Source organism: Monodelphis domestica, chromosome 2, assembly GCF_027887165.1.
Source record: "Monodelphis domestica isolate mMonDom1 chromosome 2, mMonDom1.pri, whole genome shotgun sequence".
NCBI lineage: Eukaryota > Metazoa > Chordata > Mammalia > Didelphimorphia > Didelphidae > Monodelphis > Monodelphis domestica.
This window is the reverse complement of record NC_077228.1, coordinates 24,031,216-24,048,182: the sequence shown is the minus strand read 5'-3', so window position 1 is coordinate 24,048,182 and position 16,967 is coordinate 24,031,216. Positions and strand designations below refer to the sequence as shown.

At 47.6% G+C, this 16,967-nt stretch overlaps 1 protein-coding gene across 13 annotated transcripts in view; it reads left to right on the top strand.

Moving 5' to 3' along the window:
• ACOT11 (acyl-CoA thioesterase 11) overlaps positions 1–16,967 on the top strand; it is an 82,668-nt gene that overhangs the window by 47,415 nt on the left and 18,286 nt on the right. For 10 of the 13 annotated variants that reach the window (XR_008916031.1, XM_056815086.1, XM_056815087.1 and 7 more), the window contains exons 4-6: positions 3,991–4,051; positions 4,550–4,648; positions 16,355–16,490. Coding sequence is in view for 12 of the 13 variants with exons in the window: in XM_056815086.1 (XP_056671064.1) it covers positions 3,991–4,051; positions 4,550–4,648; positions 16,355–16,490 (296 nt within the window). In the remaining variant the exon portion in view is untranslated. Of the gene's footprint in view, positions 1–194; positions 1,326–3,990; positions 4,052–4,549; positions 4,649–16,354; positions 16,491–16,967 lie in introns of those variants that run through there. The other 3 variants (XM_056815090.1, XM_056815088.1, XM_056815089.1) reach the window with 2 other exon arrangements.

The following is a 16,967-nucleotide window of genomic DNA, read 5'->3' as shown; positions in this document are numbered from 1 at the left end:
CGTTTCCAGGCGATGAGGGCTGCGCCACCCTGAAACGGGCCGGTTGTGCCATGGTGGTGAGCTCCCCGTCGTCCCCAAAGCTGAGAGCTTTTGGCTTTGAGGATTTTGCCCTGGAGGAAAGGCCAGCCTCGGTGCCCTTTGGAGCCCCTCTGATGCTGACAGTCACTGGTTCTTTGATGCCTCTGAGCTGGGGTGGGTGCAGGAGGGCTTCTTGGGAATCTCCAGAACGTTCAGAGTCCAGAGCGACTGCCTTTTCCTGCGAGTGAGGGAGTCGACATCTTGTTATCCTCATGGGCCAGAGGAGGAAACTGAGGCAGAGAGGGGAAGTGACTTATCCAAGGCCAGGCTGACGGTCAGAGTGGGGCCACAGTAGAGTATGCGGCCTCCCTGGCTAGGGAAGGACCCATAGGCGGACGTCTCTGTGCCAAGGACTAGGGTTAAAGACATAGCAAGGCCCCTCGAAGGAGGGGAGGCCGGGGCCAGCAGAGGCTCTCCTGAGGGGACGAGGCTGGCTCGGTGCGGGGGGGGGGGGGGGGCCTGGAGGCTGCCGCAGCACCTTGAAGTCGGCTGTTCCGCTTGTGTGCGGAGGGAGGGCCTGGCTCTCCCGAGGAGTCTCCCTGCCAAGGGAACTTGTTCCCTCTTGTCTCCATTGGATGGCACCTCTGCAGGATGCTGGCGGGCGCCCACGCCTTGCTGTGCCGAGTGCTTCTGACGCATCCGGGCAAGGAGTTTGCTGGCCGCGTGCCCAGGGCTGTGCGTGCGTGCATGTGTGAGTGTGTGTGTGTGTGTGTGTGTGTGTGTGTGTGTGCATGTGTGTGCGTACGAGTGTGTGTGAGTGTGCGTGCGTGCATGTATGAGTGTGTGAGTGTGTGTGTGAGTGTGCGAGTGTGTGTGTGAGTGTGCGAGTGTGTGTGCACGCACCCGCGCGGTTCTGCCTGGTAGCTTGTACTGTAGGCACGTCAGTAGCGAGAGTGGCTGCTCCTTCCAACCCTGCGGCCCCGGGGAGGCCCCGGAAGGAGCTCAGGGCATCGGATGGATGCGTCACAAGGTCACACGTAGGGCACCGCGTTCCCAGGCGTCCCGGCTGGCCTGGGCTCAGGGAGAGGCCACGATGGCCAGCCTTGGCTGGCGCTGAGGGCTTGGCAAACGTCTGGACGGGTCTGTGTCCAGGGAATAAGGAACTGGGGCCGGGCAACCAAGGCGAGGGGCTGTAGCGGCAGAAAAGCTGGCAAGGCTCAGAGGACCAGAACCTACGGCATGCCTGAGCGGAGAGCATCAAAAAGAAGCGGAGGGCTCGCAGGGCCGGGACGGCCAAGGTGACTCAGGTAGTCAGCGTAGAGCTAAGACTGGGACCGCCTTCCTGGAGACCCAAATGTCTCTTCCAGGCAGGCCCTGGATGGTGGGTCCTGCTGGAGTCCTAGTAGCCTGGGACTGGGTCAGTCATCCCAGACAAGGGCAGCTCTGACCTGAGAGAGGCAGCCACTTGACCAACGCAGACCGCAGGGTTCCCTTCCCAACCCGTTAGTCATCCCCTATTCACCTTGTCTATAGCTTGTTTGTACCTATTTGTAGGCTCCCTTGTCTCTCCTTCCTTCCTTCCTTCCTTCCTTCCTTCCTTCCTTCCTTCCTTCCTTCCTTCCTTCCTTCCTTCCTTCCTTCCTTCCTTCCTTCCTTCCTTCCTTCCTTCCTTCCTTCCTTCCTTCCTTCCTTCCTTCCTTCCTTCCTTCCTTCCTTCCTTCCTCCCTTCCTCCCTTCCAACCTTCCTTCCTTCCTCCCTTCCTCCCTTCCTTCCTTCCTTCCTTCCTTCCTTCCTTCCTTCCTTCCTTCCCTTCTTCCTTCCTTCCCTCCCTTCTTCCTTCCTTCCTTCCTTCCTTCCCTTTATTCCTTCCTTCCTTCCCTCCCTTCTTCCTTCCTTCCCTTTCTTCCTTCCTTCCTTCCCTCCCTTCTTCCTTCCTTCCTTTCTTCTTTCATCATAATAATTGCTGATATTTTATATTGCACCTTAAAGTTTACAAAGCATTTATATCTTATTTGATCTTCGTAGCAGTGCTGGGTAGTCAGTATTAAAGGGATACTTATCCCCATTTTTCAGATAGGGAAACTGAGGGTAAGAAAGATTTAGTTCCTTGCTTATGGACACTCACCTAGGAAGATGAAAGAGATGAGATTTGAACTCGAGACTCTCTTGAATGCAGAGTCAATATTCTTTTTGTCCCAGTAATCTGCCTTTTACCTGGCTTCCTCCCAAATTTACCTTCAGCCTAAGATTGTACCTTCAGAGTTAGAAAGAATGTCAGAGACCATCTTGCTCAACTGTCTCATTTCACAAATGAGGAAAACGAGTCCTAAAGATGTTTAATGCCCTCCCCAGAGTTACACAGAGGGTAAATGGTCAGGTGGGGATTTGAACTTAGACCGTCTGACTCTACTGCACTAGTATGTCTCTGTCATTCCCTTCCGGCCTTTGGTGCTTTTCCTCTGGTATTCCTAGTATCCTACCACATTAGGAAGTCAATAAATGTTTGCTGAATGACTAAGTGAATGACTGGCTCCTGTCCTCAAGGATCTTACATTTGAAGTGAGATTGGAATACAAGAGAAACTGACCAATCATGCATTTATTAGGCACCTTCTCTGTCAGCACCATCCTAGGCACCTGGGATACAAGAGAAAAAGGAAACCCTCCTGCCCCTCAAGGAGCTTCCAGTCTAATCAGGGGGACAGCATGGAGGGAAGAGGGAGAGCCAGGAAAAGGAGTTTGGATTGGGAGAGTCCCAGAGACGCAAGAGGTAGAGTATGGTTGAAGGAGGCTGGGCTGTGGGGAAAAACCAACCAGAAGAGGCCTGTGCTGGGAAAGCCAGGTGTCCTGGAGGTGGCCAGCAGAGCTGTGACTCAGTACTTGAGGAAAGAGTTTTGTAAAGGGTGAAGCTTTGTCTAAATGGAAGCAGGGACCCCAAGGGATGGGGATATCTTGGAAGGTTGTGGGGGGAATCAGGGGAGACTTCCTGGAGGGGTTGGGACCTAGGGTGGGCTTTGAAGGCCAGACTAGATGATTTGGCCTCAAATAGGACAGAAAGGAGGGGATCATTGGTTGGGGGAAGTAGTATGCAGAAAGATAGGAAAGTAAATGGGACATTCAGTGATTATAGGATCACAGGTCAGGAGGTGGAAGGCCATCTAGGCTGAGCCTGTCATTTTTTTGATAAGGAAACTGAGGTTCCGAGGAATGAGGCATCTTGCTGGGGCCAGCAAGTGCCCCAGGTGACCTTCAGCCTCAAGGTGCTTGGCTTCCATACCCAGCAGGCTCGTTCACTTACCAGCTTCCTCTCACCATCAGTCACTTGCTGCCCATGAGACCGTAAGCCAGTGAGAAAGGCAGGGCTCAAAGCCCCCGAGTCCTCCCAGCTTCCCCACTGGTCATTTCCCCCCCTTCTAGGCCTTCTCTAGCACCCTCGTTCCTCCCAACCGTGTCGGGGTGAACCCCCAGCTCCGACGTCTCTCAATGCTTGGTCAGAGGGGGTAGAGGGTCCATCCCAAGCTGCCCTCCACACCCTCAAGGGAGGGGCAGCATCAATGACAGATCAGACGAGGGTCTGGCCTTGCCATGTATGCCCCGGACACAGGCAGGTTGTCCAAAGGGCTCTGCTTGACCCGGGGGCAGAATCCACACTGGATCCTGAAGTTACAGTATGGCAGAGGAGGGCTTGGCCTGAAGCATCCCTTTAAAAGGGCGATGCCTTGGGGGCTGCATCTCCTCCTTCCTCTTCCTCTTCCTCCTTTCTTCCTCCTGGAAGCTTAGTATCTGGGATTTAGAGCTGGAAGGCACCCTGAGATCCTCCATTGGAATGTCTTCATTCCATAGATCAGGAAATGACGGCCTAGAGCTGTCTGAAGTCCCACAAAAAGGAAGCAGCCCAGCCAGAGCTTGAACTCGGGCCCACGGATGCTCGTATGACGGTCAGTGTTACATTCTCTGTTCTTCTCTCCCCAGAACTGGACAGGTGGTCAACATAAAAGCCAAGGTGAACAGAGCCTTCAACACCAGCATGGAGGTATGCATCCAAGGAGCTTGGGCCCTCCAGCCGCCATCTTGGACTGCCCACGTGCATTCCCCCCACTAGGGCATCCCTTCCTGCTCATGGCTCTTGGTTCATGACTGCCATTTTCTTTTTCTTGTTACCCAACATTCATGGCGGCTCACATTTCTACAGTGTTTGGGGGACTTACCCAGCCTTTTCTTCATAGCTACCCCATGAGGAAAGGAATCCAAAGACTCTTTATGTGGGGTTCTAGTCCTGTCTTAACCAGCTCTTGGACAAATCCCTCATCGCCCACTCCCTGCACGCCCCGGGCAGGACTGGTGTGGAAGAGAGAAATTGGGAAGCATGCAAAGGGGCAGGGAGGACTTTTTCCCGGCCAGACCAGGATGAGTAGATTCATATGTGGTTAAAGCATGAAGGACCAGGATGCAGGAGCCTTCTGGCAGGATGAGGTAGCAACAAGCACCTTCCACTGAGCTTCCTCAAATCCAGACGTCTTTCCCCTTGTAGGTGGGCATCCAGGTCACCTCAGAGGACCTATGCAGTGAGAAACAGTGGAGTGTGTGCAAAGCCCTGGCCACGTTCGTGGCCCAGCGAGACTCTTCCAAGGTAGGGAGAGGGCTGCCATCGCCATTGTGATCCAGCTTATGACCAGCTCTCCTGGGCCAGGGTTTCCCCTTCACTATTGTGGGTCCTGCTTGTAGGCTCAGCTCCCTTGGGGCAGGGAGGACATTCAAGAGACTGTGCCCCAGCAGACCCCAGCAAGTGTCCGTGAAATGGGATAGGGCCAAACCAGGCCAGCCAGCGTAGGATTTACTCCATCTGGAATGTATAGGATGTATTTATGGATTCTAGGATCCTAGGACTGACATGGGAGAGACGGGGCAGCTAGTCTCATCTCTCATTTTATAGATGAGGAAAATGATGTCCAGGGAGGATTAATTAACCTTCCCAAGGTAACAACAGCTGAAAAAAAATGCCAGAGGTAGGATTTGAACCCAAATCTTGAGATTCCAGAAATTGGAACTCTTTCTGCCATACTCGAGTCCATACTGTATGAAGATTGGTGGAAAGAAACTGAAGAGGAGAAGACTAGGGATGAGGAAGGTAGGGAGGGGGGACATGGGAGCTGAGAGCCGTCTTCTATTATCCCAAGTGCTAGGAAGTAGAAGCGGGATTCCGTGGTCTTTCCTCTGTGGTCCTGTACAGCAGAACCAGGAAGAACACATAGACTTGCCATGAGGAAGAAACAGTTACAGCTGTCCCAGGATAGGATGGGCCACCTTCAGGGTCAGTGAAGGGCCCTCAAACGAAGGCAGGATGAACACTCGTCTGGTAGGTTGTAGCAGGGTTTGAGTTGTTTTTCCAGGTATAGGTTGGCCTAGATGACCACTGAAGGTCTTTGCCCTCAATCAGTCAATCAATCGACCAACCAACCCACCATTTATTCAGCCCCTTCCATGTAGCAGGTACCATCCTGGGATCTGGGGCTAAAGACACAATGAATGGAACCCTCTGGCTTCCCACAGGAGTCATCTACTCCAACTCTCCTCATTCTACAGAGGAAACAGAGGCGGGGATGGGTTTCCCCAATGGCCCGCACGGACTAAATCCTCTCCTGGATATTGAGGCAACAGCTAGAGAGCTGGACCTGGAGTCAGGAAGGGCAGAGCTCAGACACGCACTGGGCAAGTCACGGAGCCTCGGAATCCCGAGGATGCTAATAACGCCTCTGTCCCAGGCTTGTTGGGAGGCTAAAATGAACTGCCATTTGTAAAGGGCTTCACACGCCTTAGCGTCGCTATTCTTTGAACCCAGGTCCTTCCTGTGGTGCCCAGGCCAGTGTTGGGGGACTCGCTGTTCCCCTGAGCCCCAGAGACCAGCCAGATAGGAGTGGGGGCAGCTTCCTGGAAGGTCCCTGGCAGAGGAGTCTCTTGAGCTGCGTCTTGCGTGATTTCAGTTGGTGGGAGACACGGGCTTTGGTAGGAAAGGGCAGGGGCAGCGGGTTCAGGGAAGGCCAGGAGCCGGGGCTGGCTGGCTGGCGCTAAGTCGAGGAGGAGCTGGAAATAACATAGCCTAGGTAAGGAGCATAATTGCCTCGATAATTAAACTATAATCTCTGGCTCAGTTAATCATTCCTGGGGGAAGCATCCGGTTTGAACCACAACGCCATAACCCATACTATTATTATAATCACTACCATCAACCTGGCGATGATAATAATAAGAGCTGGCACTTCTATAGAGCTCTTACGTTTGCAAAGATAGATGATCTCATTTGATCCTTGCAACAACCTCGGGAGGCAAGAGATACTATTTCTATTTTACAGATGTGGAAACTGAGGCATAGGGTAGGGAAGTGACTTACCCAGGGTCCTGCAGGATTCAGACTCGGATAGCTCTGATTCCAGGTTTGACACTTGATGCACGGGGCACCCAACCCCTTCCAAATGAGAGGTTATGTGCCTGGGAACAGATCATCCCGTATGACAAGTTCTCTAGCGGGTTAGCTGTGAATTTCCTGGTCTTCAATGTCATGCCAAGGCACTTTCTAGCTGTGTGACCCTGGGCAAGTCACTTAACCCTGATTGCCTAGCCCTTAGAATTGATATTAAGAAAGAAGGTAAGGGTTGAAATTTTTTTTATTCAAAGATATTTTATTTTCCCAATTATACATAATAACAATTTTCAACATACATTAATTAAAAGATTCAAATCGTCTCTCCCCCCCACTTCTCTCCTCTCCCAGAGATGGTAAGCAATTTGATCTGCGTTACACATGTATTATCATGCAAAACATATTTCCATATTGGTCATTGTTGTAAGAGAATACTCCTAGAAAACCCAGCCCCCCACCCAATTAAACCATTAATAAATTGATGTGAAAGAGTCCCCTTTGATCTGCATCTGACTCCCCCCATTCTTTCTCGGGAGGCGGAGAGCATTTGTTCTCAAAAATCCTTCAGAAATGTTCCAGATCATTGCATTGCTGAGAGTAGCCACGTTCTTCACATTTGATCATCCTACAGTATTGCTCTTACTGGGTACAATGTTCCGGTTCTGCTTATTTCACTCTGCATCAGTTCACGTAGATCTTCTCAGCTTTTTCTGACATCATCCTGCTCATCACTTCTTAGAGCTCAATAGTATTCCATCACCAACATATGCCACAATTTGTTCCGCTGTTTCCCAACTGATGGACGTTCCCTCACTTTCCAATTCTTTGCTACCACAAAAAGAGCATCTATAAAGAGGTAAGGGTTTTTTTTTTTTTTTAATGACATGCCAAAGATATGGAACTTGATCTAATTAAAATTTCGGGACTGCTGTAGGCTTCTAGCAGGAAAGTGGAATCAACTAATCGATCAATGAGTAGGTAGTGAGTTGTATTGGAGTCCAAAAGACCTGAGTTCAAAACCTTCCCCATCACTTACTAGCTGTGTGACCCCCAGCAAGTCATTTATCCTCTGTCTGCCTCAGTTTCCTTCTTAAATGAGGCTAATCATAGCACAGATTCCTGGTGAAGATCAAATAAGAGATGATTAGTCAAGAGCTTCTAATATCTCAAAGCACTATATAAATGTGTGCTATTCTAGCCATAATATTATTTTATATTGATAGGATGAAAATGAAGTTTGATGGAGCTTCTCCCGTCAGGTTAAACACTTCCCTCCCCAAGGCACTGCCTTGTTCATTTCCCATAGTCTTACTCCAATTTCCAGATGTGAAAATTTGAGATATTTCTCATCTGTAAAAGAGGAGTGGTTTAGATCTTCTCTAAAGTCCTTTCTAACTCTGATATTCTTTAATTCTGGTTTATCAGGAAGGAAACGAGATTTGTAGTTAGAGAACCTGGGCTCAAATTCGGGGTCTCCACTCCCCAAATTTGCATTTATTTTTCATTTAATTTTAATTTTTCTCAATTACATGCAAACAAACATTTTAAACATTCATTGTTTGTAAATTTGAGTTTCATGTTCTGCAGTGGCTAGACGATCAAGCCTGCAGCCTGGAAGACTCTTCTTCCTGAATTCAAATTTAGTCTCAGATACTTACTAGCTGTGTGACCCTGGGCAAGTCATTTCCCCCTTTGTGCCTCAGTTACCTCACCTGTAAAATAAGCTAGAGAAGGAAATGGCAAACTGTTCCAGAATCTTTGCCCAGAAAGCTCCAGATGGGTTCACGAAAAATGGCTGAACAACATCAGTTCTCTTCCTTCCTCCCTCCTGTCTGCCCTCCTTGAGAAGGCGAGCAACACGACATATACATATGCAGTCATTGCTTTGATTTTATATGGATTTAGTATATATTTATCTAAGTCCATATTGTCCCTCCATAGAATATTAGCTTCCTGAGGGCAGGGATTCTTTCATCTTGGTCTTTGTCCTCCTCCAAGCACTTTGTACCATACCAGGAACATAGTAGGTACTCACTAAATGCTTATTAATTCTGGCAGACTGGATGAGAACAGGGAAGTTCTAGGTTGCCAGTCTTACTTTAGGGTAGATTGCGTCATAGTCTAACAGACTACTTGTTGACTTTGGGAAAGTCACCTGCCTTCTCTGGACCTCAGTTTCCTCATCTGTAAAATGAAAGGGATGGATTTTGATGCCTTCTAAGGTCCTTTTTAGCCTTAACTTTCTGATCCTCTGCCCTCTGCCCTTTCCCAGACTCCTCCCACACACGGATCTCCTCTCTCAGCTCTGCAGTCTTTAATCTCTAGGATTTATCTCTAATCTCTGCTTACTTCCCCTGCCCTAGGAGATCCCTGAGGACTTTGACCTTCTCTAATTAAGGAATTTGTCACTGCAACCTCTAAGACCCAGCTAGGATTTTGAAGTGACACATTCGTGTGACATTGGCAAGTGTTTGAAATAAGAGAGCTAAGGCTGGGGGTCCCCAGCTCTGATCTGGCAGGAAATCTTTCTGATTTCCCTCAGTACCCAGAGCCCTTCTCCCTAAGTACCTTGCATCTATATTGTATTCATTTGGTTGTTTCAGTCATGTCTCACCCCGTGACCTCACTAGGGAGTTCCTTGGCAGAGACACTGGAATGGTTGGCCATTTCCTTCTCCAGATCATTTGACAGATGAGGAAACTGAGGCAAATAGGGTGAATGGACTTGCCCAGGGTCACACAGCAAAGACACTGAAATGGTTTGCCACTTCCTTCTCTAGCTCATTTTACAGAAGAGGAAACTGAGGCAATCAGGGTGAAGCAACTTGCCCAGGGTCACACTGCTAGTAAGTGTATGAAACCAGATTTGCATTTATGAAGAGTCTTGCTGATCCCTAGCCAGGCACTGTATCCACTGTACCACTTAGCTGCCCATTTATATTGTATACATTTAGCATGGACTTAATAGCACTCCCTCTAAGATATCCATCCTGCCTCCATCAACTTGGTGCTCTTAGATTTGAAGATTGGGTCCCCAGTGGGGCATGTGTCTCTGGCATCCTACTACTGTAGCTTATGAACTCCCAGTGAGGAGCTTTTCCATAACAATCAGACAGAAGGCAAGTTGAATCGTAGCAAAAACATTTACTAAAATGACATAGTAATAACATAGTGACGTAACATCTACACTAGTAAATCTGGGGTGCCCTCTTCCACAAACGTACACTGTATCCCTCTTTTTTTTAGGGTCACAGGCACACTTACAGACAGACTTAAAGTCTCTTGCTAATCAGTGACAAAGTTTATTGATTTCAGGTACATACTTATAGAGAAAGTGATGTAGGCTAAGGAATTAGGTAAGCTTGGTACAGGGACAATGGTGAGTAATGATTTATAATTAGTACAATGACTTAGTTTACCTCAATGAAGCTTAGACAGAGTTTTCTATAGGCTGATAAATCAATATGTCAGTTGTAACTATCTAACCAAGCTACTCACAGAATTCCTGCACCAGTAATTTCTTGGGAAAACATATCGTTTTTACAAAGTACAGAAAGGAGGGGCAAGAAAGGATGGATTTTGGGGACCTCATGTGAGGAGTGATTCTGGTCAGATCATGGTTTTGATTTTACTGGCATCCACTCTCACTACTGGGGGCTACAAGCTCCTTTACTTCTTATTAATTTTATGGTTAGACATATCCAACTCTAACAGGGCAGTTTGGTTGTAGGCCCAGTTCCACTGCTTTCTAGAATATCATATTCCATGCCTTTCAGTCCTTCAGTGTAGATGCAGCCAGATCCTGTGTTCTCCTAACTGTGGTTCCATGGTATCTGAATCACTTCTTAGCAGCTTGTAATATTTTTTCCTTGGGCATCAAATTTTCTGTTTAAGTCAATGCTTGGAAGTCTTCTATTTTATCAACTGACCATACTTTCCCCTGCAAGAATATAGTCAGTTTTGCTGGGGAATTGATTCTTGGTTGTAGACCCAATTCCCTTACTTTCCAGAATATCATATTCCATGCCTTCTGGTCCTTCATTGTGTATGCATCCAGGTCCTGTGATATCCTATCATGGTTCCATGATATTTGAATGGTTTCTTCTTAGCAGCTTGTAGTATCTTTTCCTTGGTCTGGTAGTTCTTGAATTTGGTGATAACATTCCTGGGCATTGTCAATTGGAGATTAAATGCAGGAGATGATTTGTGGATTCTTTCCATCTCTGCTTTTCTCTCGTGTTCAAGAATGTTGGAGTAGTTTTCTTGGATAATTTCTTGTAGAATGATATCCAAGATTTTTCTTCTGTCATGATTTTTCTGGTTGTCAAATAATTCTTTAATTGTCTCTTCTGGATCTATTTTCCAGGTCTAGAGTTTGATCAATGAGGTGTTTCATATTTTCCTTAATTTTTTCATTCTTTTGATTTTGTTTTATAGACTGTGTCTTGTGAAGTAATTTGCTTCTAGTTGTTGGATTTTAATTTTTAAAGACTGAATTTTATCACTGGATTTTTGGTCATCCTTCTCCTTCTGGTCTGTTTTTCTTTGTAGGTCATCTTTCACTTTCTTTGCCTCATTTTTAAGCTGGTCAATTCTAGCTTTCAAGACACTATTTTCTTGTTTTAGTTCATGTGCCTCTGTTTCCAGATGACTTAATTTACTTTTTCCCAATTATCTTCAGCCTCTCTAATTGTTTTTTTTTTAATTTGTGTTTTGAGTTCTTTCAAAGCCTAAGTTCAATTTTCTGGAGCTTCTGTGATTTTTCTTGGCATTCTTTGGTCCTCCTCTATTCCATTTGCTCTTTGTTCATTACCTGGATAGAAGCTGTTGACTGTAATTTCTTTTTCTGTTGTTTACTCATATTTTTTTCCTTCTTTGCCCCATGTCATTGACTGTAATCTTGCTCCTCTGATTATTTGCTAGATCTGTGGGTTTGGGCTATTCTGTCTGAAAGGGCTTCTTCTCTGCTCTGCTGATTGAATAGATTAGGCTGATGGTATTAATGAATCCTGAGGTCAGATCTTCCCCAGCTGGCAGCAGAAGCTGAAGGTGTAGGTGTGGAGGCTAAAAGGAGCTGGGCTTCCTACCCTATTATCTAGGTATTCTGTCAGGGTTGCAGGCTTTGCCCTGGGATTTGAGTCAGCAGGATTCTTACAGCAACTCTTAGCACAGTCAGTGTGTGTGTGTGTGTGTGTGTGTGTGTGTGTGTGTGTGTGTGTGTGTGTGTGTTGGATATTGAACTTCCCTGCCTTCTGGAGGCTTCTTCTCTGACTTATTGATAGACTAGATTAAGCCAGGGCAGAGTTGATCTGAGGAGCTGGATGTATCCTGAGACCAAAACCCTGAGAAGTGTAAACCCAAAATGGAGAGTGGTGGATGTGATTAGGCTGCCCTCCCCTTTGCACCTCTCCTCCAGCTACTTCCCTGCAGGCTGTGGTTAGAGCCCTGAGCCTGGCACAGCTGTGGCAGCAAGGCACCTCCAGGCTGTCACCCTCATCCTGAGATTCCAGTGACTGTGAGAGACTCAGCACAGTAGGTGGGGGAGGGGTCCTGGGACCTTCCTTCTTCCTTTTCCTTAAACCCAAGAATTCAGCCTTCTCTGTGTACATTTTAAGTTGAATCAAGAAGGAGGGTACCCCAGCTCTGTCCTTTTGTTAGATTTGGTTTTCTGTCTCCTCGAAGCACTTTGTTTTTGATTGGTATGGAGGGGTTTTCACAGAGGTCTAGACTTTTGCTGCTTCTAAGTGGTCATCTTGGCTCTGACCTCCTCCAGTATTCCTTTTTTGAAGGTAGTGAGGCACTCATGTGGGGGCCATCTGGGACCAGCACAACTCTTTAGGGCCTTTGTTTCTTCTCTTTCTTTGCAGAGTCCTCTCTGCAGTTCAATGTTCAATTGCCAGGGCCAGTTCTTTCCCAGAATCCACCTTAGAATCTTTCCTTAGAATCCACTTCTCCACTTGAAGGCTTTTAAACTTTGAATGACCAAATTCTGAAGGTGGAGAAAATCACACAACTGTACTAACTGGATCCAACTACAAATTTATGTTACATTCATTTCAATTGGGCTTTCACGACATCCAGGCAAACCTTTCACATCTTCCTAATTAACTCATTATACCACTCACCACAAAGGGCTTTTCTAGACCTTTTCATTCCTCTTCATACCTTTCATGGTTCCCCTGCCCACCACCCTCTCAGCTGAGAAACTTGCCTCATATTTCACTGAAAAAATTAGGACCATTCAAGAACTTCCTTTTGTCTCATGTTCGTCACCTCATCTCCCAGAAGCCTTCTGCCCCTCTCTCCTCCTTCTCTCCTGTCTCATATGATGAAGTGGCCATAGTCCTTATCAAGACTGACTCTTCTGTTCTTCTACCTGCACAAGTGATCCCATTTCTCCCCATATTCTCCAGAGATTGGCCCTCTGTCATCCCCCCTCTTCCCCTTTTCTTTAGTTTCTCCCTGTTGACTAGCAGACTCTTGCCTACAAACATAGCCATGTTCCCCCATCTTTAAAAACACTTCACTTATTCTGTCCATCCTCCTTAGCTTTTATCCCAGATCTGTCTTCTCTTCTTGGCTAAACTCCATTAGAAGCGATACCTGATGTCTTCATTTTCCTCCCTTTTCCTCTCTTATTACTTTTTTCCCCAGGTTGGCTCAAGATCCATCATTCAGTTGAAGCTGTTCTCTGCAAAGTTACTAATGCTCTTTTAAGTATCAATCAAGAGGCCTTCCCCTCAGTCCTCATCCTTCTTGACGTCTCTGCAGCCTTGGACGCTAGTCAATGATCTTCCTCTTCTCCTCGACACTCTTTTTCCTATAGGCTTACAGGACACCACAGGCTGGTGGTTCTCCTCCTCTGTGTCTGACCACTCCTCAGTATCCCCTTTTAGATTTTCATTCAGGAGGCCTGCTCCCTCTGGGTACTCCACGGGGCTCTGTCCTGTTGTTCTATTTGCCTTGGTGATCTCATCAGTTCCCATGGTTTCAATGATCTCTTGGCAGATGACTCATATCTCCTGGTCAGGTCCTACCCTCTCCCAACCTCCAATCTCCCATTTCTAATTGCCTTTTAGACATCTTGAACCCCAGATGTTTTAAACTCGACATGTTCAAACCCAAATTCACTCCCTTCTCCTTAACTTGTCAAGGGTACCACCATCTTCCCATCCTACGTGTCTTCTTCAGTTCCTCAGTCTCTCTAACCTCCCCGTCCACTGAGTGGCCACTTCCTGTCCTGTCCACATCTCTCTCCTATACACCCCCCTTTCTCCTCTGGAACTGCTACCCCCTGGGGTGGATTTCAGTCCCTCATCCAGGATTGTTACTCGCTGGGCCCCCCGCCTTAGGTCTCCCTCTACTCCAATCCATTCAACGAGCGAGCAGCTGCCAAAGTGATTGTGCTGAAGTGCGGCTCCACTCCTGACACCTCCCTTTCAGTCCATTCTGGTGGCTCTCCATCACCCCGATATCAAATCCAGCTACCTCTTCCACACTGGCTTTCCCCAAGGCGGTTTGGTTATATCACTAGTCGCCATAAGAAATGAAATGGGAATTCTGAGGGCGGTCAGCAGAAGCTGCAGATGACATGGAAGCACTTAGAAACTCAGAAATGGCTGCTTAATCCCAAATTTACAACAAGGTGCTGTAAACACCCCATAAAAGAAAAGGAAAAAAGTTCCGACTCCTGCTCTGGAGGGAAGGGAGGGCCAAGACATTTTACGAGCATTTTCCAGGTTGTGATGGTGCTGGACCCCGAAGCTCTGCAGTGTGGAAGGGGGCCTGACCTCCAAAAGAGAGGGTTCGGGTTCTTTCTCCTGCTCTTTGGTTCTTTACATCAGAGCCCTGTGGAAAATCACGAAATGCTCCGATTCCACTTATTTCTAGGATTTCCCCGAAGGGCAGGAGTGTGTTCCACGTAAACAAGGTATAGGACAGTTATTTATTTCCTCCACGAAGAAAGAGACAAACCACACAAAGTGTTGCTTAGAGCCCAGAAGCCTGACAGAGCTTACAACTCGAGCCAGTGACCATCTCCCATATTGGACTCTCCCAGGAGGTTGACACTTAACCCATTAAAACATGAGCCACTTAGTGGGCCGGCAGAACCGGCATGTCACCTTTACTTTAAGTCTACCTTGCTCAAACAACCCCCTTAAGGTCAACATCGTTCGGGAAACCAGGACAGAGCTTGGGCTTCTCCTCCAGGCACGGGTCATCTTCTCCAAAAAGTGACTCGAGGCCTGACGGGGGGCTCAGGGGCTTCTGGCTCACCCATTCGCCCTGAGGACCAGAAACATCCATCTCGGGATCCTATTGGATCACCCATGACTAGGACAAGAAACAAAACCAAGGGGGCTGATGAGCCTGAAGCTTGCCAAGGCAGCACTTGCTCTAGCTGCTGCGGTCACTCCTGCCGCCCAATGTGAGGGGGGCACATGGCGTGGCACCTTTGTCCCCCATTAGGGGAAGTCCAGAGAGAGAATTCCTTCCCCACATTCCAGGGAAAGAAAGAAGGGAATGAGCAGAACTTGTCTTTCTTTTAAAAATCTGGTTAGTGGACAGTTCTTCCTCTTCCTCTTCCTCTGACTCAAGCACACTCTGCTGCCATCAGGAGTCCAAGGGGCTTCTGGGTTATCCAAAGCATCAATGCTCCCCCCCCCCAATGTTCCAGGGTCCCAAAGATTGAGCACTTAGCATAGTGCCTGGTACATCGTAGGTGTTTAATTAATAGTTATTAATTACTATTATTATTTTAAACCCTTACGTTCTATCTTAGAATCAATACTGTGTATTGGCTCCAAGGCGTAACTGTAAGAATTAGGTCATGGGAGTTAAGTGACTTGCCCAGGGTCACACAGCTAGGACATGTCTGAGGCCAGATTTGAACCCAGGCCTTCTCTACCCCCAACTCTAATCCATCTCACTGCCCTTCATTGATGATTATGATTGGGGGGAGCTCTTTGATTATCTCTATCATACTTATTTTTTCCTCCAGGATTATGATATTGTATTTTTCCCAATAACCCATAGAAACCATTTTTAACAAGTTTCCTGACATTTTTCAATCAAAATACTAACCTCAGGCCCTCCTCTCACCCCTCCCAGAGATAGGAAGCAATTTGTACTCGCCATCACACGTCCAAGTAGGAAACATTGATGCAAAGCAGGGTCTGAACCTTTGACCCTCACTAATTAAGTGACTGGGCAAACTTCACCCAGTTTACCTCAGTTTTCTCATCTGTAAAATGAGCTTGAGGAAGATGTGGCCAACCACTCCAGGATCTTTGCCAAATGAGGCCATGAGGGGTTGGACATGGCGGAAATGACTGGAAAACAACAATAAAAAGTCATCAAAGAACTCACGTAGAAGATGGTGCTTCAGCTCAGCTTTGAGGGAAGGCTTTTCAGCCCCCTCAGCTTACAGAGCAGTGGAGGGGCCCACAGGACACCTGGAAGCTTTCCCGTAGGGCAAGAGCTCAAGAAAGAGGCTGGCCTGGAAGCACGGCTATGGGAGTTGTGTGCATAGTGGGACTAGCTGGAATTGTGGGAGTAGAAGAGAACGACAAGATGGGAAGAGGAATCAAAACAACACGATGGAAGGGACCCATGGGCTGTTTTTTGGGGGGAAGGGATGAGGAGAAGAACAGTAAAGGAGACCAAAAAGGGGTGCTCAGAGAGGTCTGAGGGGAATATGGGGGAGGATGCAGTGTCTCAAAAGCCGGCGGTGGAGAGATCTTTGAGGAGAAAGATACTGGGGGTTGCCCAAGGTGGTCTTTCTCCAGGATGAGCCTTTTCCCTGCATGCGCCATGACTCCTGCCAATGCACAGGTCATCCCTCAACCTGAGTGGATGTACTTTTTGTTGATTTCGGTCTCTTCTTCCCTTTCTCCTTCTCCCCTGTTCTGGGTGGCAGGTGAAGCTAAAACAGATCTTGCCACTGACAGAGGAGGAGAAGGTGGAGTACAGTGTGGCTGCAGAGCGTCGAAGGATGAGGCTGGTCTACACGGAAACCATCCAGGACCTGCTGGCCAAAAGCATCATTCAGGATGGTGAGATGCCCCTGCAGGACCAAGGTGGGAGCACTCCATGGGGCAGACAGAACTGGGCTGGGAGTTGGGATATTGGAATTCAGGTTCAGAGAAGGGTGACCAGGGTAGAGAGAGAACTGCAAACCATGTCAGGTAGGCTGAATAGAGGGAAGGGGAGAAAACCCAGAGAAGAGAAGACTCAGGGAGCACCTAAGAGCCATTGCCAAGAATTTAAAGGTCTGGGTGGAGAGGTGATTGGACTTGGGGCAGCTAGGTGGCCTCAGTTTCCTGTTCTAGAAAATGAGTTATACATGGAAATAGGTTTTGAACAATGATACATGTGTAACTCAGTGGAATTGCTTGTCAGCTCCAGGAGGGGGGAGGGAAAGAACATGAATTGTGGAACCATGGAAAAATATTCTAAATTAATAAAGTCAGAAAATGAGTTATACCATGTGACTTCCAAGTTCTCTTTCAGTTTTTATGCTGTTACTGTTA